The 25,182-nt window shown below is 37.6% G+C and overlaps 3 protein-coding genes across 4 annotated transcripts; 2 read left to right on the forward strand and 1 right to left on the reverse strand.

Annotated features, from left to right (window-relative positions):
• Positions 1-1,654: 1,654 nt before the first annotated feature.
• itcha (itchy E3 ubiquitin protein ligase a) lies at positions 1,655-13,956 on the reverse strand. The gene is made up of 24 exons (XM_082534834.1): positions 13,837-13,956; positions 12,826-12,872; positions 12,411-12,552; positions 12,003-12,127; positions 11,396-11,527; positions 10,958-11,006; positions 10,640-10,818; positions 10,174-10,396; positions 9,987-10,082; positions 9,606-9,780; positions 8,902-8,971; positions 8,729-8,813; positions 7,984-8,112; positions 7,301-7,373; positions 7,068-7,139; positions 6,880-6,968; positions 6,580-6,739; positions 5,565-5,698; positions 5,018-5,158; positions 4,672-4,792; positions 4,397-4,501; positions 4,104-4,200; positions 3,927-3,999; positions 1,655-3,521 (listed from the first exon to the last, which is right to left on the reverse strand). The coding sequence occupies exons 2-24, from the start codon at positions 12,848-12,850 to the stop codon at positions 3,422-3,424; spliced, it is 2,595 nt and encodes an 864-aa protein (XP_082390960.1). The 5' UTR covers positions 12,851-12,872; positions 13,837-13,956; the 3' UTR covers positions 1,655-3,421.
• Positions 13,957-14,331: 375 nt separating this feature from the next.
• bloc1s1 (biogenesis of lysosomal organelles complex-1, subunit 1) lies at positions 14,332-19,462 on the forward strand. The gene is made up of 4 exons (XM_082535001.1): positions 14,332-14,649; positions 14,798-14,870; positions 16,715-16,847; positions 18,440-19,462. Exons 1-4 carry the CDS (start codon positions 14,589-14,591, stop codon positions 18,548-18,550), a joined length of 378 nt encoding a protein of 125 aa, XP_082391127.1. The 5' UTR covers positions 14,332-14,588; the 3' UTR covers positions 18,551-19,462.
• A 934-nt stretch (positions 19,463-20,396) lies between these two features.
• On the forward strand, positions 20,397-24,600 carry rdh5 (retinol dehydrogenase 5 (11-cis/9-cis)). 2 transcript variants are annotated; one of them, XM_082532338.1, is made up of 6 exons: positions 20,397-20,555; positions 21,770-21,855; positions 21,991-22,313; positions 22,438-22,696; positions 23,525-23,688; positions 24,060-24,600. In XM_082532338.1, exons 2-6 carry the CDS (start codon positions 21,824-21,826, stop codon positions 24,278-24,280), a joined length of 999 nt encoding a protein of 332 aa, XP_082388464.1. In that variant the 5' UTR covers positions 20,397-20,555; positions 21,770-21,823; the 3' UTR covers positions 24,281-24,600. The 2 variants fall into 2 exon arrangements, with proteins under 2 accessions (XP_082388464.1, XP_082388465.1); XM_082532339.1 differs by having other exon boundaries at positions 21,773-21,855.
• The last annotated feature ends 582 nt before the right edge of the window (positions 24,601-25,182 follow it).

Genomic DNA, 25,182 nt, shown 5'->3' on the forward strand with positions numbered 1-25,182 from the left:
TCCGTTGCCTTGTACCTGTGACATGTGCAATGACAATAAAGTTGAATTCTAATTCTATTCTACAACATACAGTTGAAAGAAAGCAACACAACATTCTCAAAAGTACAAACAGCATAGTGAAACAGTGCTAGAACTTGGTAGTTCACTCACTGTTTCAGCTGTTACATAATGGAGTAAGCATCCTCCTGTTAAATGATGTTGCCAAGAGCCATCTTACATACCATCTGGTGTATTCTGGTACATTCTCTGTGTCAACACCCATCAACATACCCAGCATATGTAGTTTTGTAACAAAGAGAGTTCTCGTTTTCTTTCATGTATCTTCTGTGTGTTTTCAAAGACAGCAGTTCTTACATAATTTAGGTCACTTTGCTAAAAGTAAATGAAGACAGCACTCTGACAAAACTGTTGGAGACAGAGATAGATTTGTTTGGGAAATTTCAGCTCACAAAGGGCAACAATAAACCCAGCAAGATGAAGAGATCAATTCAAGTGGAAGACAACATAAAAAAAAAATTATTCAATTAGACTCGGAAGAAATATACTTACAAAATGAATGAGTTGTGTGTTGTAAGTTATTGTAATGTACGTGTACAAAATACCCATCACACTTTCAGTGTTTTAATTGTTTTATTGCTCTTTTTTAAATCTACTAAATCCATTGATACAAGAAATTCATCTTCCTAATATTTATCCACAAACTTCCACTTGTGTATAAAAAATGTTAGTCTACTATTCGAATGACTGTGCAATCAGAACAAGTCAAACACCATTTTGCATATTTTTTTTAAATATATTCATCTGCCCCATGACCTGGACCACAGTGGTGGTTAAACACAGAAGTGGTTAATTCAACCACTCCGAGTGTCAATGTGCTGTAATATTGTTACCTGTTAAATATTCAACAGTCAACATACTTAAAAAAAAAAAAAAAAAAGAAAAGAAAAAAGTTTTATGCATTTTTTTTTTTACATTAATCTGCACAGGAGTAGCTACACTGCAAGTGTATGGGTGTACAACCAGTAAGGGAATAGAGGTGAAGTCAAGTGAAACATCCTACACAATTAAATGAAGAAAAACTGGTATGTGGCGGTGGAGGTGTGGCCTGAATGAATGTACTCATCAGGGCGACGAGGGATCACTTACATCAGACAAGTCTTTTTTTTTTTCCTACCTGCAGTGCTGACGACATGAAATGGGAAAAACAGCCACATGGTTCACACATGAGTACATTAAAAATGACAGTATTTTGTCTGTTTACATTTCAATCTGTATCTTAAAGACACCATGTATAAAATCATTTTCTGGGCCACACACTGGAATTACTGCAGATAATTTACACCACGCTGCCAACATACACACTACCACAGGTTGAGGGCTGGACAGTGGGAAGAAAAATAAATAAATTAAAAAAAGAAATCATAATATGAGTTTTGGGTCTGTTTATTCAATCCTGTTTATAAAAAAATATTAAGACCTACTGACCTAATGATCTTTTAAAATGTGCTTACTTTCACTGGCTACGTCTTTGTTTCTGGTGTCATTCACTTGTAGAACTACATTCTAAGTAAAAGGGGGAAAAAGTAAAGTCTTTTTATAATGGCAACAAAATTATTAAAACGTGAATGTGAATATAATTCCTCAGCAAGGTAAATTTGTTTTAAATACAAAATATATTTTTAGTTTTCTTTTCTTTTTAGCAGAACAGAGCAGTTTTAATTTCTATACCTTACCACAAGTAAAACAAATAACAAACTCTTAGTACTGACCATTGATATCACGTGTGTAATTACTTTGGGACTGTTCGGAATTGATTACCTCTGTTAAGGGTTCTTTAATTAATTTAACTCATTTGTTAGACTGGTTCCAAAGATTTTATTTAAGTGATACTTTACCTAAAATAAACTATATCTGTCAGCAGACAACATTTTGAAAAGTCATGAAATACAATACAACTGTACAAATCTGAAAGCCATACGCCCTATAAAACTAGGGGCACTTGCTATCATAATTCAGATCTTATTTCACATCTTGCCAGCAACTTAAGAAGTTCTATTGCTAGAATAAGTCACTTTTCTTTTGATTAAACTTCGGAGTATATTTACATAAACTGCCTTAGCCACAGATAAATTTGTTAAGAATCAGAATAGTCATTAATCCTTTTTGTTGTATTGTGGTATCATAACATCAACACACACACAAAAATATACAATTTTTTAAAAACCTTTTTGTTTCCTAATAAATGTGCCACATTTTATCTATTTTGTGGGAGAGAAAACAAAAGGTGGTTGCCTCAGAAACCCAGCATCAGCACATGTAATACTTTGCTCTGGGCAATTAGCAGAGATCAGTTACCATCTCATGGAAATTGTTCATTGACATTCCACGTCATCAGTAACAAGTTAATTATCAGGAAAAGCCCGTCATGTTCCCTGACTGACAAAAGTGCTGAGCGCCCACACTTAAATCTGATTTCATACAGCACAGTATGGGAAGGTAATCTTTTCTCAAATCACAACCACATTAATTTCACCAAATATGTCACCAACTTCATATTGGAATTGAAATCAACACTAAATGGTAAATATTATCAAAGTGTTATAAAAATGATCAAACAGCTTTGACTCTTATCTGGAAAAATGTTTCCTACAAAACAATTGCACATAAAAATACCACATCTTTCAAGAACAATCAAAGCATCTTACTGCTCACACAACAATGTGCAAAGGTACTCAGCATCTTAACTCATTAAATTTTTAAGAAATAAACCTGTCAAAATAAGATAAAGCTATCATTATGTTTTGCAAAAAGTGTTAAAGAAACTGTATAAGTGCTACGGGAGTCTTTACAGTCTGTCAGTCAGCGATTTGGGGGGGGGATCCATTTCATTCATAAAAAATAGGAAAGATTCAAAGCCATGTGTGAACCTCTGATGTTGTTTTTAACATATCAACTTCCATCCTTTAAGACAAAATGCACAAATATGGTTCTTCATGCTCATGCATAGAACCAGAAAGTGTCTCATAAGTTTCTACTGCATATTCACACATGTAGATGTAGAAACTGCAGTCGGTCTTCATACAAGTGCAAACACGACAATGCAAGAAAGGCCCCGCCTCCATCGCCTGACAGTGGATTAGGAATGAACTGATCACCTCTTACTACAGGAAAGAGGTGAAACCAGGTTAAGAGGATTTTTAAGGTCTCGTTTGAAGCAAACTAATTTTTAACAATACAGCTTTTTCTTTATGAATATGCAATTGTGACAAACTATAAGAAGGAATAATAAGTTCTTCCACCAGATCATAAGCAGCTTCTGACTACAAAGACAATCTGCTGGAAAGTGCTCTTGTCTGAAATGGATATGGCTCCTCCAAGTCCACCGCCATCACCACCATCCTATACGTTTGCACTTATAGTTTTACTCCTGCCCGAATCCTTCTGTTTCCTCTATGGCAAACATGAGTTTCTCCTTCAGCTGTTCGTAGCTCTTATAAGGAGGGAGGTCCAGACGATTAAAGCTACATAAAACAAGAAGACAGAAACAGAGGGTGGCCAGAAGTGCTCTATTAGTATTAAGTTAACATTTTCTTTCTAGGTCATTCATAATGATGACAAGTGTGTTGTGTTTGCATTTATAAATGATAACATTTGTTCAGCTGCAGTAATGTCCCACGGTACTGCGCACAGCGAAGACATCTGCTAAATAAACACTTAACGAGCAACAATGTATTCTCACATAGCATTATATAACAACAAACACCAACATCTCAGGCTAAAAATAAAGGAACGCTTGCAACGGTTGAATCAGAAATGACTAATAGGGTTTGGTCATGAAAGTTTAATCCCACATTAAGCCGGATATGACACGAGGTTTAACACATGAACTGAAGAAACCTGTACAAATGTAGAATTACTGGTCTTACCATGTGTGGCTTCGTGGAAGCCAGTTTTCTTTTCCAACTTTCTCAATGCAAAACTTCTGTGGACCATTGCTTCCTATATTGATCAAAAATAAGGATAAAGAGATTAAATATGATTTTGATATCACATACTGGTTTATACTACTGTACAAATGTCATGTGTCTGTTCGCTGTTAATACCCATTAGATCAGCGAAGCCGCCCACGGGAAGACGACAGGTTCCTGTGACAAACTGCAGAAGTCTCATCCTTTTTTCGTTGTCCATCTCCTTCACAAACTGTTAACAGACAGTTTTGTGTTAACACCAGTATCAGGCTGATATCCGTACATTACAGTGATACTAATTTTCCATTTGTTGTTTTTCAGTTGGAAAAAGAAATATTCACACTGAATTAAGCAGCTACAGCTGATTCAAAAACATATATATATATATATATATATTTTTTTTTTTTTTTTTTTTTTAAAGTACCAACCTGCCAGAACCACATTATCTGCTTGCTAGTTCGGGCATAATGTCTATAGATTGCGTTTCTCTGCCAGTCCACCAAGTCTATCTCCTGCATACCGCACAGCATCACCTACAGACAAGAAGGGGACACTTTATAAATAAGCCCAACATTCATGTTAGTATTTATTTTCTCTAATTTTTTAAATCCATATTGTTACAGAATCCCTGTAGTATTTAAAGGACCAGTGCTACCTCAAACACTTGTAAAGGTTATAGAGAATCATCTATTGACTTCAGTACCTCTAATTCTCTAGCATCAAAGTACTGAAGGTATTGCTGTGGAAGAACTTCATTGAAGCCCTCAAAGAAAGCCTGTGTCTGCTCCTCCACACCTCTGGATAGCCTCCACTCTGCCACTAACCTGCATAGAGATGACATAATGAAATATTAATAAATTAATATTAACCCACTTTAGAGATGTCAAGTGCTGCTTAAAAATGAATGTTTTCAAGGAAAACAGAATTATTTAGTTTAAACATGACATGTCCGAATTCAGTGTATTTAAATGTTACGCTTGTTTACCACATTATGTTATGGAGCATGTAAAAGTAGCAAATGAATATGGACGGTAGGTAAGAAGTTGTACCTGATGTATTCCTCTTTATTTTCTTCAGTTACTAGAATGTTCCCTCCATCTGGTTTAAGCTCATGTGTGGTGACCTCCCCAAGTATCTCCTTGTCAACGGAGAAGAACATCTCCAGACCGCACTCCTCTATATTATTGTCCCTACAAGCAAGACAATGACAGTTACCGTTATTACTGACAATGTTTAAAAAACAAAAGAAGTTAGCTATTATGTCTGCTCTAAAGGTCACTATAGAATCCTATACATTTCCACAGTGAGTGACAAATTACGGGAGCATAAATCATTTACTCAAATAATGCACATGACCCAATTTGTCCTCTCAAACTCTTCATTTGTGTGCATAGGTTATCAAAACCTAGTATCTAACAATATGCAAACATATTTAGGAAATGAAAATATTTTTTTTTAAAGCAGCCAGAAGTCTATGTATATATCCACAAATTTTGGTCCACTTATAACAACCCAACAAATGTAAAATACATCAAAGTCTTCGACACCATCCACCACAAGTATAACTCAATTATCACATGTACATCAGAAACTTACTTGATCCAGATGAGTGAATTATAGAATTCTGGATCTATGGACTCCAGGTCTTTCAGACCCAGAGGTTTGTTCAGAATACGTTTGTAAAAGGGCAGCGAGAAACCTGTGTCGATAAATTTGCCATGGAACAAGGCCTGGAGAGACATAAAATGGAAAGGTTTTGTATGCAAATTAAAAAACAACAACAGATAAACAGAAGACATTTATCTCATATTTGAGATTTGTAATTTTATGGGAGAAAGTCAAACATATTATTCTGTAAGGCACATCTATCTCTTTTTGAAATTTAATTCAATAATTAGATTTGAGATCTAATCATTGTGATTAAATTGCAATAAAAGACAAAAGCATAAAATATTGCATGATTCACATAAAGTAATTAATGTGTTACACAATGTAATAATATACAGGGTGGGCCATTTATATGGATACACCGTAATAACATGGGAATGGTTGGTGATATTAAAGTCCTGTTTGTGGCACATTAGTATATGTGAGGGGGCAAACTCCTCAAGATGGGTGGTGACCATGGTAGCCATGTAGAAGTCGGCCATCTTGGATACAACTTTTGCTTTTTCAATAGGAAGAGGGCCAAAACAATGGTGTGCTTGGTTTCAACGTAACTCACGAAATAATAAAGTTACGTTGAAACCAAGCACACCATTGTTTTTCTTGTGACATTACCAATAAGTTTGATGTGTCACATGGCCCTCTTCCTATTGGAAAAACAAAAGTTGTATCCAAGATGACCGACTTCTATATAGCCACCATGGTCACCACCCATCTTGAGGAGTTTGCCCCCTCACATATACTAATGTGCCACAAACAGGACTTTAATATCACCAACCATTCCCATTTTATTACGGCGTATCCATATAAATGGCCCACCCTGTAGTATGGCATAATAATATGGTAGGATATAGCAATGGCAGACCAGATTAATCATGCACATACATTTAGTTTCAAAACTAATGATTTAAACTTATTAGTAACAACTGAGAGATGGTGCGCATACCATGGCAATAAATCGCCCAATGAACTTGAAGTACTTAAGGTGATCCGGGTTGATGTAAGAGGCAGGGTTGATCTGAAGACAGTAGTTGTCCTTGCCAGCATACTCAAACAAACAGTACATTGGATTCAGCACCTCATGAGACAGCAAGAAGAACCATTCCCTGAAAATAAGCACAAGTGGTCAAACTAGTTGAGTGGGGTAGTTCTTTTTAAACTAGATTTTAATGACAAAATCACGAGTTTTTACTGTTTGTGTTGTTATTTTAGCAACAGGGTGGTGCAGCTTTTACTTTGAGATTACCTGGCCACACCTCCATAGTCCAAGCCTTCCTCACCAGGGAAAATTATCCAAAGTCTACGCCTAAGATCTTGTGGGTGGAAACTCATGATCTAAGAATGAATTAATTACACATCTCAAGCACTGAAAAGACAATGTTATTACATATAGAAATGTGGTGAGAAGACAGTACAACCAATTAAAACAATTACCTGTTGAAATGAATCCTCAAACAAAGTTTTGCGTGAAACTGTAATTTTAATGTGCTGGGGCATCGACAGTTGCTAAGAGGAAACAAAACATGTAAACAATGTAAATAATTGATTTTAAAAACTCTGTCCACTAGCAAAATCATTTACACTTTACTTTGCATTTACGTAATTAAAAACAAGAAGAACATAACAGCATATGTAGTAAAACAGTATGATATGCTGAAAGCACGTACCTGACACCAGAATCTGAAGTATTGCACTTTGGCTTTGAAGTCCCTGACATAAGTTATCTGTGGCCCATTCTCACTACAAAAAAGACCACATTAAATTATTGTCAAATAAAAGTATCAAAATACATTTTGATAACAAGTGCTTATATTCATCTCTGGACATTCTGAGCATCCTGTTTGTTTTCTTTAGCAACACCCAGGCTTTGTGGTCATGATCACTTGAGATTATAAGGCTCATTTGATTTTACACCAATCGCTGATTTAAATATATTCAGGCGTGCACTAATCAATATTCTCGACATTTGCAATTTAGTGTGGAAAGAGTTAGATAAGCAAACATATACAAATTTTGTAATAATTAATGAGACACACCTGTCCCATTTAAATTGAACTCTGTTCATCCCCCCCCCCTTTCATGATGCTTGTTCATGCAAATGTAAGCACTGTAACACACCCAGGTACGGACCAGAACACAGAACAGAGACCATTGGAGTAGGTCTCAGTCAAACTCCCGAGTTGTTTGCTTATGTTGAGAATGACCTCAATTATAATTATAAATACGTATATAAAAACAACCAAAGACTTTTTTGATTCACAGGCTACAGAAGCTTTTAACGTGCAGTTGTGTCTGTCTCCATTAAATGAATCTGATCCCCCTCGTGTTAGCACAAGATACCAAAACTTACAGTGAGGATTTCCCTGTGCGAGGGTCAATGTAGGTTGTTGTTCGCCTATTGTGATCTACAAAGTAGGGAATACCATCCACAGTGAACCTCATCTCCCAACCCTCAGGCAGAGGCTTGTCATTCAGCAGCCTGGATAAAGTTAAGTAAGCACAGAGAAATGCAACCATTAAAAGAAATCATTTTAAAAGAAACATAAAATGTATATTTTAAGTTAAATGAATAAAAAATAATAAATGGAATCAAAGATTTAAAAACTCGTCCTTAAAAGCAGGGTTTCCTCCGTACTACTTAACTGTGATTAGCTGGTTACAAAAAAAGCATTTAGACAGAAACCCTTCCCTTTGTGTATCCATAAACCATAAATTTAAGAGCAGTTAGTGGTCAACAGCAAAGATTTTCTGAAGGAACTATCCAATTCCAAATCTGTCAAAGATGTCAGAATCCAGTCATTATGTTCTACACATTTAATCCAGTTTCACAGTTGCCAGATCATCTGCATGCAATTTCTGTGCCACTGTTGACCTGTTCCAAACTCCAAGCTCCTAAGAGGTTAGGACAGTTTTTCAGGGAGTCCTGCAATGGAAAGAATTAACCTTCTACATCAAATTGATGGCTGAAACACAGACCTAAAATGTGTCACTCAGAAATTTGGGCCTGCCAAAAACAAAGTGACATTCCTTTCACTTGTCATTTTATTCTAGACATATCAACGCTCCCTACTGTCAAGAACACAAAATACACTCACCCTTGGGTCCTTGGGTCTTCCCACTGTGTCCTGCGAGTTGGGTGATGGACAAAATACACTCTACCATTGGTGTCAGTTCTCTTTTCTTGTGAAGGAGAAAATCAACACATTTCATTTATTTATCATGTCAGTAACATCAGCTAAAACATTTTTGTACTCTCACTGATACTTACCCCATCCGTGAGGCAGAGGTCCTAGTGGGTCAAACTCTTTACTGGCTGTGGCTGCAAACTGGTCTTGCAGCTGAGCCAGAAAGAAAACGTTACAAATGTCAAGTCTGCAAAAACATCTGTAAAAACTATTTTTGTCACGGTCTGTTTAAACACAGTTTAGACTTAAAATCAGAGAAGAAACTGACCCAAGAGCATTTGTATGTTTATTTCTTCGGGTGCTTAAAGCTTTTTAGTCACGAGACTTAAAACATGCTATCTGGACTTTACAAACTCATGCAACCTTACTTGAGCTCCTTTCACACTCGAGAGCTACATCAGACCTCAAAGTCTGCACTGTCACTTCATTTTAAAGAGAAAGATGTTCCAAAATGTTTCCAAGACACAATTATTGCAATATATTGTTCAGCATGAAATATGCAAATTACACAGTAGAAGTGGAAAGCTGAAACCTTAAGTGCTTATTCATTAGACTGCAGGTGTTTAGTACTTAAAAGTTAAAGTTATTTTTTTATTTATAAATTTGAATTTAAGACGTAGAAGGACTGTGCAGTATAATTTTTGTATGTGGTAAAAGTACACCATATACAAATGATTTTATAGATCAAAAACCATGCGTAGATGGGCTCTTTAAGCAAATCAAAAGAAATACATCTTCAAACTGTTCTTCATGTGTAGTCTGAAGCACATTCAGTGACTGCTCTCACCCCATATATGAATCTCTGGTTAAATTGCTGCATGGCTCCCTGAAGCTGGCTACGCTGGTGCTGCCATTCCTCGTAGTTACGCACTGACTCCTGTGTGGGTCTTTGCCATGTAGTAGTTCGGGTTATGTGGTCAACATAATAAACTCTACCCATTGGATCCACTCTGCGCTCCCATCTGCATAAAAGGAGAGCAAAAAAAAAAAAGTTGTTTATTTTGCCAAGGATTTCTTTCTAGATATTAAAAACTCCCACAGAGAACACATTACCACATAGTAAAAGTGATTATAAACAATGTGACATAGATAATTATATGCCACTGAATACACAATATTCAAACTACATATATATCTGTAGTATAAAAAAAATAAAGATGTTTGGCACCCTGAAGGCAAAGGCTCAGGCCTATCCCAGGTTGTTCTTTTCTCAATGTGATCCACATAGTATACCCGTCCATTCTGGTCAACTCTTTGCTCCCACCTGCAGAAGAAATACAAATTAAATAAACAGATTGAAAATAAGCTTAAATGAGGGGCCTATAAAACAAAATGCAGAAAGCATTGCTCTTTACCCTGGGGGCAAGGGACCATTGTTTATGGGAGCCACCCTGGGAATTGTTGCTGAGGCACTGGCCCCTTGTTTAGGAACACTTGCTGTCTGTGAGGAACTTGATGTTGCCGCCCTTGCATTTGATTCATTCTGCTGATCTGAACACCCACTAGCTGATGCCTGAGAGGAACCATCGGAAGCTGGGCCTTCGCTGAGTTCACTAGGAGAAGAACTGCTAGAAGAGGCTATGAAATGAGCAAGAACAAGAGTAGGGAACCTTTAAGTCTGTGAAAAAAAATGTTCTTTCTATTTTCAAAGGTGTATTTGTTTTCAAAAGCGTAGTGACTTTAATACTGACTGAAGTCAGTATTCAGTGCTTTAGCTAGTATATAAAAGAATAATGGTATATTAGACATGAGGGAGATTGAAATCACTCATGTGATGTATATGTAAGCCATTTAATCTTTGATGTCTTATAGTTTTCCTACATGGTGAAGCTGCTGGTTTCTGTCGCATAGGAGGGGGCGGTTGAGTAGGTCCAGAAGGAAGTGATGCAGTGGAGCCCCCTGGAGACCGTGAGGGAGAACTTGTACCATTGACAGCATGCACATTTGGTACAATGACCCATTCATCCAAGTCACTTGAAGGTGATGAGCCTCCGCTTGACCTACAAGTACAAAATACTTAATATTTGAGTAGTTTTCCAAGACCAAAGATTTAAAATGTTTATTTAATCTTACAAAACCAATGTCCAAATATTTTAATGCAATAGTATCTTAAGATCATTAATTAAAGATTTACTAGACCTGTCACCAGTATCTCCATTTTGCCGCGTATTTCCATTTGGAAGAGCAGCTAGCAAGCCATAAAAACAAAAATAAAAAATAAAAATCAAAGTAAAAGACAAATGTTTAATGTGACATTCAAAAATGTATGTGTAACTCCCAAGTTCTCAAATGCTTGGGTGCAAATGTAGTCACTAATGCAGGTAGATATAAAGGTTACAAGTAATGCCAAGGTCTTGTCAGGGCACAGAACACTGATAAGCATTTACAACCTGGCAGCAGTTTCCACCTTGTTACCTCATTGCTATCAAATTCATTAATAATGACCAACATGGTAACAAGCTAAATTTATTCTGCAATTCTATTCATTTTCAAATTACAGATTATGAACATTCCTGTTCTAAAATTGCAAATGTGTCCCACATAGTATACTGGGTTTGTGTGAGCGTGGTCTCTCACCTTGTTCTCTCTCTGCCAAGCCAAAGGTTTCTGGGTCTACCTGCATGCCATCCAGACAGACTGACAAGTCACCTACAAGATCCTGGGGGTCTCTGTCAGAGCACAGCTGCAGTGTCTGCACGACCTCACATACTTAAGGGGGACAGAATACATGTCAAGTTTTAAGCAGGCACTGTAATTACAAGACAAGAGAACACATACGATACCATAACACAAAAGAATAAAAGCAATTATTAACGATGTCCTGGTTTAATTAAAAACTGCTCCTACAAGCACATTGTTCTCCTAGTAACATTTATTACTAAAATAAACAAATACTGAAGAACAATTTCCTAAGGGGTCTCTGATTGTTATTAATCACCTGATTTTTAAAGCAACGTTTACTTTTTTAGCCCAAACTGTGACAGTGTGAAAAGAGCAGAGCTGAAAAACTCCAGTCACATGGAATGCCTCAAAAACCACGTGCAACAAGAATCTAATTCAGTGCTTTAAAAATCACAGACAAGTAGCTCTTACAGAGAATGTAGACCAGACTGTAATGTCACTGTAATGCTATGCACACTGACCAGGTCTGAGGTCCAATCACCACTTAGGAAAATGAACTTACATTTCATGTCATTGGCCTTAAGGGTCTTGCTGATTTCCAATGTAGCTAGACCCAATAGAATGTCTGACTTGAGTGTCTGATGGCTCCAAACACGAAATATCAGTTTGCTGAACGGCGTCACAATTCTGTAGAAAGGTGAGTAATTTTCAGCATACAGCACCAACCAATACGATACAACAGCAGAGAAATAATTGAGGTAATCTGTACAGCTTCTTAGCTTTTGTTTGAAACTCATCAAGCATTGATACTTTTTGTTTTGTTTTTCCCGCCTCCAAGTACAGAGGAAATCCAATTAATAAGTCTATGATGATTTTAATCCTCCATTATATCTTACATTACATTTACTGTCTACAATTGCAACATTCTGCTAAAATATGGACCTAAACAAATTTTCACAGTTGTACTCACACTGTGAGAGCCTGCTTCCATTTAGGGCTGTGTGTGTTGTTGCATTTCTCAGTCCTCTTTGACTGGCCATCCACTGCTATTTCAACATATGGACTTGGACCAAACCAGGTCTTTTTGTTTTCCTTCAGCTTAGCTGAAAGCACTGGAAAAATAAAAATTCTAGTCATGGAAAACCAAGATTTTAAAACCACTTCCTGTAGCCCCATGCATCCTGAGCTCAACAGCAGTCAGTTTATTTACAACCAGCTTTAAGGTATTTTTTAAGATCAAGGGATTCATCAAAATCTAGGTTTCCATGACAGATGTTAAGCATATTAATAATGATAAAAGAAAACACCGTTAAGAATTTATCACAGTCCTCTACTGGTTTTTGTTAAATGATGAGCATACAAATTTTGCAAAAACAATAACTTACCAGTAACTTGCAACTGGGCCTTCATGGTTCATCCATAACATTAGAGCCTAAGTGGCAACAACAAATGAACCTCCAATCAATGTTATCACATATAACTTAATACTTAAAGAGTGAAAAATATAACCTGATTTATAGTCAACTATGAGTAAGCAATCTAAATAAAACAAAGAGATACTTGAGACAGATTCTGGTATCTGGGATCATTTTTTGTTGACTCAAAGATAACATGTTATCTCAATTATCACTCTGGTTAAATATTTAAATTGACTGTGGTTTACAATACACAAATAAACAAATTGAGCTATACCCTCACTAGCTTCTTAGCACACAGGCCCAGGGAAATCATTCATAACTGCTGTCCAAATCTGTCACTCATCTGGTAGAGCTTGTAAATCAGCAAACCGCATTGCTATGTGTGCTAGACAGTCAATTTTAGTAATCGACAGTCAATTTTAGTAATCAAAACAGAGCCTGAACTAAATAATGGTTGGTCAGTATAAAAAAAAAATCTATTGGCATACATATTGTTCAATGTTGAGGTTTGAGATATTGGTACTGAGAAACTGAGGTTGTATGGAGTAAAATGATTTCTGCTTGTTAGTTTGTGAGGTTTTATATATATAAACAGAAGGGAAACGAGACGGAGGATATCAGTCAGTAAACTGATATCTGATCTCGTTGCGCATTAGGCTCAATTTTCTCACAGGTTAGCAGTAATGTTAGCCAACAGAAGATTAGTTATTAAGACAGCGTTAAACACTAGACTCTAGTAGAGTTTCCGTTTAAGCTGTCACATCACCATCACTAGCCAGCTTGTAAACTGTTTCATAACTGTAACGAAGGCGGACAAGTTCAAGAACCTGGAACTTTGCACACCGATATCCCGATCAAGGCTTTAGCTAACCATGCATTAAACCCACGCTCGAAATGCTAACACCACTTTCACTCATTCGACTATTTAGAGGAGGAATAATCAAAGCTGTTCCTTGGAAGAACTCTAAGTGACCATACCTGATTAAAGAAGAAGATAAAGAGTGACAAAAACTTTAGTTTCAGCTATGTCTGAATGATGACAGGTAAGATAACAACATCAGCTCAGACCAGTGATCCGCTAGCTTGAACAAGTCCAGGTTTTCCGGTACAAGTTTTTCATAATAAAGCATTGGAGAAAAAGGCTTATTATCTATATAATCTGATTATCTATATAAGTTATAAGCAACATTAGGCGTCAGACCATGTTAATTTTTATTATAACGTTATACAGATTAAAAACAAAAAGACAAAAATAAAACAGCACGATGCACCAGACTATATTTGTCTTGGTATTTTTGTCCCCCAGCTTTCTGCTATTATAAGTCTGGACTAGAGTAGTTTTGTCATTTGATTTCTGTCTGCAGTATTAGTAGATGTAGCCTATAGGCAAGCTTTTATTTTGAAGGGATGTTGAAGCTGCTGACATCGCGATAAAAAAAGATAAAACAATCGTATAATTTAACAAGATACAAGATACGTTTATGTTCCTTTAAATTTTACATTGTTTGGCAGTACATACTAAAATATATGGTTTTATTTATGAAATTATTCAGACATTTACTCGATGGCCAAAGTGTGGACACGCCCACGTGTGACATCCGTCTTTTTAGTCCCGTGACACGGCTGTAATTGTTAGCAGTCAGCAAGAAACGCCGCGGTGTGGTAAATGATATGTTATTTGTTCTATGAGCAGTCACTTTCGCCATTAATATAACGTCTGCTGAAGCACGATGTTATCTCGTCTATTGAAGGAGCACCAGGCGAAGCAAAATGAGCGGAAGGAGCTGCAGGGTGTGTGATAACAAAAATCGATAGTGATAGCCGCCAGTGCTAACCATTGCTAAAAAACAAAGCTCTCTTTGACTTAGGATGTCCCAGCACCACACAGTGCTACAGTCCGGTGTTGATTGATTGTAGTAATGTCTTTTTTCTCTCACAGAGAAACGCAGACGTGAAGCAATTGCTGCAGCCACTTGTTTGACAGAAGCCCTGGTAGACCACCTCAACGTTGGGTATGACGGTGATTCCTTTCTTTTTTCTTTTTGCTTATTTCTTGCTGTTCATTTTGGTTTGGTAGTATTTAAGGAATGCTCAGTCATCCAGGTAAGTAAATCTCCAAAAGTTGATTCTGTTGATCTGGACGTAGCGTTTTTAGTGGGAGTAACGTTTCGCCACTCTTCCAAGTGACTTCTTCAGTCTCAGTTTACTGCAGGTTTCCCCAATCGTATAAACAGTACATTTGCATAATGATCGAAACTAACACCACTGAAGGAACAATGCGCTGGGAGGTCAGTTCCATTGATCAACAACCACTGATCAAAGCCCATTGATCAATGGCCATGAGTACCATTCACATAGAGTTGGGGAATGGCTGCAATCACAGCACTGTAAGATGCCAAGAGATGTACCCTTAGACCCCCTTCTCGATTCAGAGATGGTCTTTGCCTTTTCACGTAAATGGCCTCCTTGACTACGCGCTCAAACCAGCGTTCCTCCCTGTCCAGGATGTGTACATCCTCATCATTGACACTACAGGCCACTAGACTGTAGTGTCTAGTAAATAGACTGCGGAGGTAGCTTTTCTGTGTTGTGCCATCCGCTTCGCCTGAGGTTGTTTGGTTTCCCCGATGTATAAGTCCTGGCAATCCTCCTGGCACTTAACAGCGTACACTATGTTACTCTTGTTTGCGTCGGGCGACCTGATCCTTGGGGTGGACCAATTTTTGTCACATTGTGTTTTGGGGTTTAAAAGCCACAGGAGACACGGTGTTTAGCAAAAATGTGTCTTGATAATCCTGAAACATACAGAATCCCTACAGGTTTTTGCTTAGGCCAAAACGCGCTGCGCCAAAAATTGCTGCGCCAAAAATTGGTCCACCCCCAGGATCGGGTCCAAAACTCATCCAGGTTTCGTCACTTGGATGAGTGACAAAACGTTTCTCCCCCTGAAAATGCTATGTTCAGATGAACAGAATCAACCTTTGGAGGTCCCACAGAAAGGTACATTTCACGCAATCTCTCTGGAATATTGGACATCTGTGTCCTGCACCAATTGTATTATTTACTTTTAAGTGTTGCTCTGAAAGCTGTACTTGTTTCAGCACCAGTAATTATTGATTTTCTTTTTTACATTGCAAATTTAGTCAATGGAAAGTAAGCAAGTTGTGAAAAATCTCTGAGCCCAATATTAACTTTCCACATGTTGTGTTGTTTACAACCAGTATTCAAAATCTAAAGATATTTAATGTAAAATGACAATAAAGTTAGAGAATATGTTACATTAAATATTTTTTTGCTTATTTAAAGTCAAGTGTAAACAATTTTAAAAGTATCTTGATTTTAGTGTGATGTTAATAGCTAGTAATTATTTATTATTTGTATCCCACTAATTAATAATAATTTTTCGACTGATTACTTCGTATATGGTATGTCAGTGCCAGGCTGACAAAAGGCTTTCACACACATCAGATTTTAGTCATACTGTTTCTCCAGGCTTTCACATTACTGACACCTTCTTCGGACCAAATTAATCAAACAGTTTATTCTTAACAGGATGGACATCGCCTAATATTTAACACAGCCAAAAACAGTATGCTGAAATTATTAACAATGTATTGTGAAAGATGTGATGAAACCAGGACAATCAGCTTAAGAGACTCAGAGTGGGATGCAAAGACCATTATTGTTGTGCTGCTCCTGCATGAAAAAGATTAGCCACCAGACCAAAATCCTTCTGGGACAAAGAGAGATTTTTACTATATTGAGTAACAGTGTATGGTTTCAGTGTATTGAAATTGAAGCGGCTATATGTATTATAATGCCCTAAACCTCATTATTTTGTTCTGTTTCATTTTAGAGTTGCACAGGCATATGTAAACCAGCGAAAGCTTGACCATGAGGTTAAGACTCTCCAAGTGCAGGCAAGCCAGTTCTCCAAACAAACTGCTCAGTGGATCAGTATGGTGGAGGGTTTCAATCAAGCATTAAAGGTAGGTTAAAAGGAAATGGCTGTCGTCTGTCATCATCTCAAATCTACCATATCAGTCTTGAACACAGTCATGTTGCAAAGTGATTTTGCAGCAAACATCAGCATTTTTTCAAGGTCAGTTAGGATGAAAATGTTAAAAGAACGTTATGATATTTAATAATATTGTACTTGTAATGATAATTTGTTTGACATGTTTTTTTGTCAGTATAATTTTTATCCAAAAATTCCCTAAAAGACATCCCCTTAAGTGTGTCAGCAGGCTAACTTCTAGCTGCAGTTCTTTGTGCAAGTGTGAGGAGTAAAACACATTAAAACTGTAACACTAGACGCTGGAGCAAATAAAGTACTATTGTAACCTTGTGTTAAATAACGTCAGGAGTACATACAAATAAAACTGTTTATGCCCAGAAGACAGTGGAGATTATTGTGGACTTCAGGAAGCACACAGCCCCACTCCCCCCCATCATCCTGACTGACACCCCCATCACCTCTGTGGACTCATTCCGCTTCCTGGGTACCACCATCACCCAGGACCTGAAGTGGGAGCCCACCATCACCTCCGTCATCAAGAAAGCCCAGCAGAGGATGTACTTCCTGAGGCAGCTGAAGAAATTCAACCTGCCAACACGGACGATGATGCAGTTCTACACTGCAATCATCGAGTCCATCCTCACCTCCTCCATCACCGTGTGGTACGCTGGAGCCACTATCAGGGACAAACAGAGACTGCAGCGTGTTGTGCGCTCTGCTGAGAAGGTGATTGGCTGCAGACTCCCATCTCTGCAGGACCTGTACACCTCCAGGACATTGCGGCGTGCAGCTCGGATCTCAGCTGACCCTTCTCACCCTGGACACAGTCTGTTTGACCTGCTCCCCTCAGGCAGGAGGCTCCGGTCCATTCGCACCAGAACCTCTCGCCATAAGAACAGTTTCTTCCCCTCTGCTGTTGGACACATGAACAATAACCATATGACTGTTCCCACCACTAACACATGACCCTACGCTGTGTTCACTGCATCATTCCATGTTTGGCACTGATCACCACCTGCACTCATGTATATATCTTTCAACGTAGCACTCTTAATTCTTATTCTCATGTATATATCTCATGTATAGCTCATGCACATATCTTTCTACGTAGCACTTTTAATTCTTATCCCTACTTTTATTTTTTCATGTCTATTTAAGTGCTATTTATGACACTGTTTGCACTGAAGCACCGCAGCAATTTCCTAATGTTGTAAACCTGCTCAACATTTGGCAATAAACCCCTTTCTGATTCTGATTCTGATTCTGATCTTCCAAAGATCTGCGCTCTCTGTTGTGCACTGGCAGTTCCAGGTCAACACATCGCACTTGTGTAAAATACAAACTGGATCATGATTGGCTTAGGAGTTATTTGTGACATCACCAAGGAATTGCTTGTACAAACACATTTTAATTAGGGACTTAATCTGAGCTCAACACACTTTTCCCCTTTTGAAAAAGAATCCAAAAAACACATTTTGGGAATTAAAGACGGCTGATAGTGGGTTATATTTGTACATTAACAAGGTTGTGAATACTAATTTTTTCATGCTCTCATTTAAACAGGAAATTGGAGATGTAGAAAACTGGGCACGCAGTATTGAGATGGACATGAGGACAATAGCAACAGCGCTGGAGTATGTACACAAGGGTCAGCTTCAGTCTGCTTGCTCATAAACCATGAACATGTACGTGCTGGACATTTGCAAGTGAAACTGAATACACTGGAATAACATTTAAATCTACTTGAGTTGACCCCTATCAGCGAATATGTGTTTTGCCTTTGTCAGCAGTTTATTTGCTTGTCTGCACTCCCCTCTAAGTTTGCCAGGGCAGCTCAGATGAACATCAGAATTCTGCTGCTTTAACAATTAAATGCACATGTGCAGAAATTGTTATGTTGTTGTGTTAGCAGCAGTGTTGGAGGTGCTTACAGATCAAGGTTGCAACAACCTAAATAACAGTAGATAAATATTTAGAATAGAATAGTTCATGTACAGAGGGGGAGGGGGGGTGCAAAGAGTCACCTGTGGCCCTACTTTTTCTGAAACAGGAGAATCTGGCGATGGCCTCCAGGGGTGGAAGAGGAATCATTTTTGGGGCAGTGTTAATTACCCTTTGCATAGCCTTCCTATTCTCAGTTGTGGTCCTTGCGTACCTGATGAGTGGTAGAAGGCCAGCAGCAGCTCCCGGTCCTGGTTATTCTTCCTCAGGACATAGTCGTGTGCACATGGCATACATACAGTAGGGGGCTAAGAACACAGCCCTGCAGGGATCCTGTCACTCCATGTGGTGAGTGACAGTAGGCGATAGAGGTGGGGGCCGAGTCAGACAAATTGGTTCACTACATTGCCTGATTTGTTGAATAAAAGAGGAAAAAGTAACATTGTTGTAAAGATTCAGTTTACCCCTTTGCAATAGGTTAAAGAAGCCACAGACATAATAAACACCGGTTACCTTTATTTAGTATATCCAAAAAAAGCATTTTGTTTTATGGCTTTCTTTTCTGTGGCTGATACCTGAACGATGGATGGATTTCAGATGTTGTTAATGATGGAAAAATATTTTAATAAAGTTTAAAAATCTTCACTTGTGTTTTCTTCTTATAAAAAATGTGTTAATTGAACAGTTGTTACATATAAAGAAATTGGGAACAAGGAAATGTGAATATTTGTATAAAGTACCTCATTTAAGAAAGAAAAGCCTGTAGGCTGCTTTTTAAGGAGATACGTTGTCAGGAGGTTCATATGCACAGCAGATGTCAGTGTTGGGTAAGCACAGATTAAATCTTTACAACACAACTGGAGAACAAGTGAGAGTTAAAGGCTGTGAGGGTTGCAAGTGGGCAGTTTCCTTCAAAATTACTTCAGGATCAAGAATTGTTTTTTTTTTTTTGTTTTTTTGGCTTCCCAAAGAGACCTTAGCATTTATGGACTTGCAACTATTGCAACAAGTTTTGATATAAATATAGTAAGTGGATAAATACCTGCCTGGCTAAGGTGCTTGGACAGTTTGTGGAATGTGTGACGTGTCAGTGAGTGTGGCTTGTGAGTTCACTAATCGTATTACAGGCAAGAAATTTACCACACGAGACTGCTCTTAATCTAATTTTAATGTAAAAAAAAAAAAGGTTGGATGTATTTGTTCTTTTTCCACCGGCCCAAAAATTACGCAGGTCATAGAGACTGTTAAAAGAGTACTGTATGAGCTTTATTACTGATATAACTGTCAGGTGAACTGAGGCAGTCACAGATTGTACTCATGCTTGGTCCTACAGGATTATCACAATTTGTATAAATACTCTTAAAACACAAAGTATTCATGCCGCTATAAACTAGGAACCTTCAGGCTTTGAAAATATATACTGTATACACTTTGTGGTGCACCATTTGAAAGGACCTGACGTAACATGTTAAAATGTCTTTAAGAAGATCTTGAAATCCAAGTGCACGTCACAGAAAAGGGTTTTTGTTTGTTTCGTTCCCACCACCTTTTTTTTAAACACACCAACCAAATGGTTACGCGTTGCTGGATTACCAGTAGCGGGCTAGTCTAAAGGGATAAACAACAGGGATAAAGCTTCTGTCCAACCAGCTGAACTAAGACAGGAGAATAACCAGAAAGGGAACGGGAAGAGGAGCGACAACGTGTGGAGCGCCATCACTTCCCAAAAGATAAAAAGGTAGGACAACACAGTTTTGTGTTTTACTCACCACTTCAGTTTAATCAAAGAAAGTAATTAGTTTAAATGTGAATATTAAAAACTCAAGATATGCAGAAATGGACTTTTGAGTTTTATCTGATTATAAATTTACACTGATTGAGATTTAAACAGTTATTAGCAAATTTAGTAAACCACATGTCATAAAAAACAAGAAAACATTTTAGAAATCTGTCAAAAACCAGTTAAAAACAAAAAAGATATGTTGTCATTTGCTATTAGGCTAATAGCAAACTGATTTCATGGTTTTGTACCCAAATTTGAAATGGAACACTAGAGAAGTCCCTGAGAAGTCACAAAATTAATCAAGCATTTAGCATTCAGTTGGAAAATTACTGTAATTTGGCATCAAAAATAATAATGTGGTTTATTATTTTTTTCTGCTTTTTTTGTAAAACAGCAAATTTGAACATTTGTGGTTAACCAAAATAATTATATTCTAGCATTAAAAATATCATTACGGTGAAAGAGCTTGTACACACTGGTGGAATAACGATTACAGAAACATAAGAAATCAATTTGGTAATTACCAATATTGTTAATTTAGGGCAGCTGTAGCATAAACCTTGCACTGACATCTCTCTCTTTCTGAGAGAGTGTTCTGGTTCAGAAAATGTAATTATAACTCTACTTGCTAACTTAATTTATCCCAAATGTAACAAGATTTTTTTACAAGTATTAGTTTTTCCACACAATAAATATTTTGGATACCTTAAGCCACAGAAGTTTTTTTGTTACAATAATAAGCCTGCAGACTAATTAGTTTTCAGCAATCCCAAGCAGATCCGTTACGGGTATTAAAATTATGCTTCAAAAACATGTCTTCGTCCCCCCCACTCACTGGGTTTTACTCCATCACAAATGCCTTTTCTTTCTTCCTTAAGAGTATTATCCAAAGATTTATCACATGCCCAGAGCAGCCAAAGCAGTTTTGCATTAGGGGCACCCTTCAATTATGGCTCTCACTGAACAAATTCATTGTGTCAAATAGCTGTCAAAAAGATGAAATAAAACAATATAAAGCTTCAATAAAAACCTAATTATTGTGGAATTGAGACAAAATCGGTTTTGCAACATTCCTGAAACGTATCAATGTATTTCTGATTTACATTCTCTTCTCTGAAAACTGTATTTGAGAGCTTCCCATGTCAGTACATACTAACATGTTATTTCAGCAGGCATCAAGTTCTCACAGTGACTGAAAAACTACTTCTAGTCCTGAAGACATCATGGATACACAGTTTGTGTATGACCTTTTAGGGTAAGAAATACCAAAACTAAACTTTGACTTCTTGATTTCTTTGCTACCTGTAGTCATACCTTACCATACTCACGGATGCAGATGTGACAGTCAAATACTTAACATTCTTATTACATATTATTTGATCTCTTTTAGGGAAAATGCTTGGTTATACATTTCTGCTACCTTCATTGTGTTGTGGATTGTCGGGTGGCTCTACAGAGACAGCTTGGAGATTGAGGATTTCAAAAATAAGTATGTCTTTGTTACTGGCTGTGACACGGGGTTTGGAAACCTGCTGTGTAAGAAACTGGATCGTAAAGGTTTCCGTGTACTAGCTGGCTGTCTCACAGAAAAGGGAGCTGATGATCTGAAAAGAGTGGCAGGGCCTTATCTGAAGACTGTCCTGCTGGATGTGACCAGTCAGGATAGCATTGAAAAAGCAATGGAGTGGACCAAGCAAGAGGTTGGCGATAAGGGTGAGAGATGATTTCCTACAGTTACATATACGATTGTAGGACATTATTAGATCACACAAGGCACGCCTGTAAACAAAACACAGCATCATGTTTTCCTTGTTTTGTCTTTTTATTTGCTTTGTAGGACTTTGGGGTCTTGTGAACAATGCTGGACGTTCATTACCCATGGGTCCATCCGAGTGGATGAAAGTGGAGGATTTCCACAGCACACTGAAAGTAAACATGAATGGAGTGATTGCCATGACAATGACCTTCCTGCCCCTCATCAAACAGGCTCGTGGTCGTATTGTAAATGTAGCATCAGTGCTTGGTAGAGTGGCAGCAAATGGTGGTGGATACTGCATTTCCAAGTTTGCAGTAGAATCTTTCTCTGACTGCCTCAGGTAAGACTCATTTAAAGGGCTGCTGCAACCATATATATTAGCTTAAGGACCCAGTTGGTACTCGTTTCTTATTTAGAAAGACAGACAGTGTATCATAATTAGAAAGTTAGCATGGGTGATACAGTTTTATTACATTTTCAGTGATAAAAAAGACCATCAGTAAATTACAGAGTGCACTAAAAATGCACACCATCTAACCAATTGTACAAATAGACCTAATTTGGCCACAGCGTGCCTCAGAGAAGGATTTTTGGTTCTGAGGCCAAACGGGGGGAAATGTTTGTTGCCCTCACTGACTCACATAGCTACATTAACTCTCTTTTTCTGCCAGGTAGTTGATTATGTTTTCATTAATGACAATGAAAAGCTTGCAGCCTGTGTTATAGAGCTAGCACTGAAACCATCTAAATCTATAAACCTGAATATTAGTTGGTAAGTGGAAACTCAAGACTTTACTAATGTTCAGTAGGTCATTCAACAGTATTTGATAGTAATAGAATACAATGTATCAGTTATAAACAATTGATAAGAACTCATTTGCACTCTCAGAAAATCAAGAAAGCCCGCACTGTAAGGGAATACTAATGACAAGTAGAGATTTTTAGACTCATTTTTTGGCTTAAATGCAGATGGCCAATCCATTTGGCCATTTGATTGGCCTTTCTACCAATCCAAATATTTTTATTAATATCTCACAAATAAATTGTAAAGCAGATATAAAGCAGGACATGTGTGAATGGTGACCTGTTAGAAAGTGGTGCTCAAAATTAGATGAGGTTTTGTTATTGCTATGAAAAAGCAACACACAGAGCATATCTGTGTTTCCAGGAGAGACATCCACTACTTTGGAATTAAGGTATGTATCGTTGAGCCCGGGTTTTTCAAGACTGCAGTAACGAGCCTCGAACCCATTGAGAGGGAGCTCCATCGCCTGTGGAACCAACTCAGCCCTGAAGTAAAGGCCAGCTATGGAGACAAATACCTTGATAAATGTAAGTACAATGGGCCGTGGACCATCTGAAGCATTTTATTGATGCAGAATAGGTCAATTGTGTCACATTCTTACTGATTTTTTTTGACTCGTTTTTGTTTGTTTGTTTGTTTTTTGCTTTGATACACTAGGAATGAAATGTAACTGTTAATTTTAGATATAAAAAGTCACCTATTGAGAAGTGACTTCCAAGATTCATACATAACATGTTAATCCAAAAATATCTTTGCGTGCTTTTAAAAAAAATGAAGTATAAAAATAAATCATTGAACATCAGATAAGAATGAAGGATTCTTGGAAATTGCAAGTTTACTGTGGCTTAAAAAAATCACAAATTACTCTCTGGTCACGATACATAATTCTCTTTTTAAGATGTCAATATACAGCGTTTGATCATGAATGCCGTCTGCGACTCTGACCTCACTAAAGTGACCAACTGCATGGAGCACGCTCTCTCTGCTGCCTACCCTCGCACCAGATACAGTGCTGGCTGGGATGCCAAGCTTGTCTGGATCCCCCTCTCTTACATGCCTTCCTTTGTAGTTGATATTGCACTGAAGCTCGTGCTTCCACGTCCTTCAAAGAGCGTCTGATTTGGGATGACCTACTTTATGTCATTTTGACGCAATAAGGAGGCTGACATTAAAAAAGTTTTTTTTTCTTGATCTATTTTCCTTATCAGAGTTGGCCATGCGATGATAATACGACAACTTTAGAAATTACTGTTATTATATTTATAAGTGTATACCATAGAAAAGTCTTTTTCCTCTGTAATGTCTCTTTGACACTTCTAGACAACACAAAAATACTCATACAGTTTACCGTATGCATATTATTCTGTTTGTTGGGTGTTTTAACGCTATTATTTAATGTGCTTGTTATGGATGTTGTTCACCATGGAAGCCTAAATAAAGAACATTTTAATATTAAGAAACTGTGTTTGTCAGAATGCAAGGATGGGCATGCTGCTGAAACGGGAGTGAGAACGGGCTGCATACAGAAAGAAAATAAATAAAGCTTTGCTCTGAAACAATGTCTACAGGCTGAGCTACAGTTATGGGCAACATGAACACGGCAGTTAAATGAGAAGAAATATGCATATATGAAGACTCATGCACTGTACAGTGGGGCAAAAAAGTATTTAGTCAGCCACCGATTGTGCAAGTTCCCCCACCTAAAATGATGACAGAGGTCAGTAATTTGCACCAGAGGTACACTTCAACTGTGAGAGACAGATTGTGAAAAAAAAAAATCCATGAATTCACATGGTAGGATTTGTAAAGAATTTATTCGTAAATTAGGGTGGAAAATAAGTATTTGGTCACCTCAAACAAGGAAAATCTCTGGCTCTCACAGACCTGTAACGTCTTCTGTAAGAAGCTTTTCTGTCCCCCACTCGTTACCTGTATGAATGGCACCTGTTTGAACTCATCATCTGTATAAAAGACACCTGTCCACAGCCTCAAACAGTCAGACTCCAAACTCCGCCATGGCC

Source organism: Aulonocara stuartgranti (genome assembly GCF_965226115.1).
Source record: "Aulonocara stuartgranti genome assembly, chromosome: 5".
Lineage (NCBI taxonomy): Eukaryota > Metazoa > Chordata > Actinopteri > Cichliformes > Cichlidae > Aulonocara > Aulonocara stuartgranti.

Bases quoted from the DNA above. Each gene is read 5' to 3' on its own strand.
- itcha (XM_082534834.1), bottom strand. From the start codon at position 12,850: ATGAAGGCCCAGTTGCAAGTTACTG. The intron at 9,781-9,986 runs GTGCCAAACATC...CCTTTTATGCAG, and splicing joins CCTGAGCCTTTGCCTTCAGG to ATGGGAGCGCAGAGTGGATC. The intron at 4,000-4,103 runs GTATTAACAGCG...TGATCAATATAG, and splicing joins CGGCTTCGCTGATCTAATGG to GAAGCAATGGTCCACAGAAG.
- bloc1s1 (XM_082535001.1), top strand. From the start codon at position 14,589: ATGTTATCTCGTCTATTGAAGGAGCACCAGGCGAAGCAAAATGAGCGG. The intron at 14,871-16,714 runs GTATGACGGTGA...GTTTCATTTTAG, and splicing joins GTAGACCACCTCAACGTTGG to AGTTGCACAGGCATATGTAA. The intron at 16,848-18,439 runs GTAGGTTAAAAG...TCATTTAAACAG, and splicing joins GTTTCAATCAAGCATTAAAG to GAAATTGGAGATGTAGAAAA.
- rdh5 (XM_082532338.1), top strand. From the start codon at position 21,824: ATGGATACACAGTTTGTGTATGACCTTTTAGG. The intron at 21,856-21,990 runs GTAAGAAATACC...GATCTCTTTTAG, and splicing joins TTTGTGTATGACCTTTTAGG to GGAAAATGCTTGGTTATACA. The intron at 23,689-24,059 runs GTAAGTACAATG...TCTCTTTTTAAG, and splicing joins AGACAAATACCTTGATAAAT to ATGTCAATATACAGCGTTTG.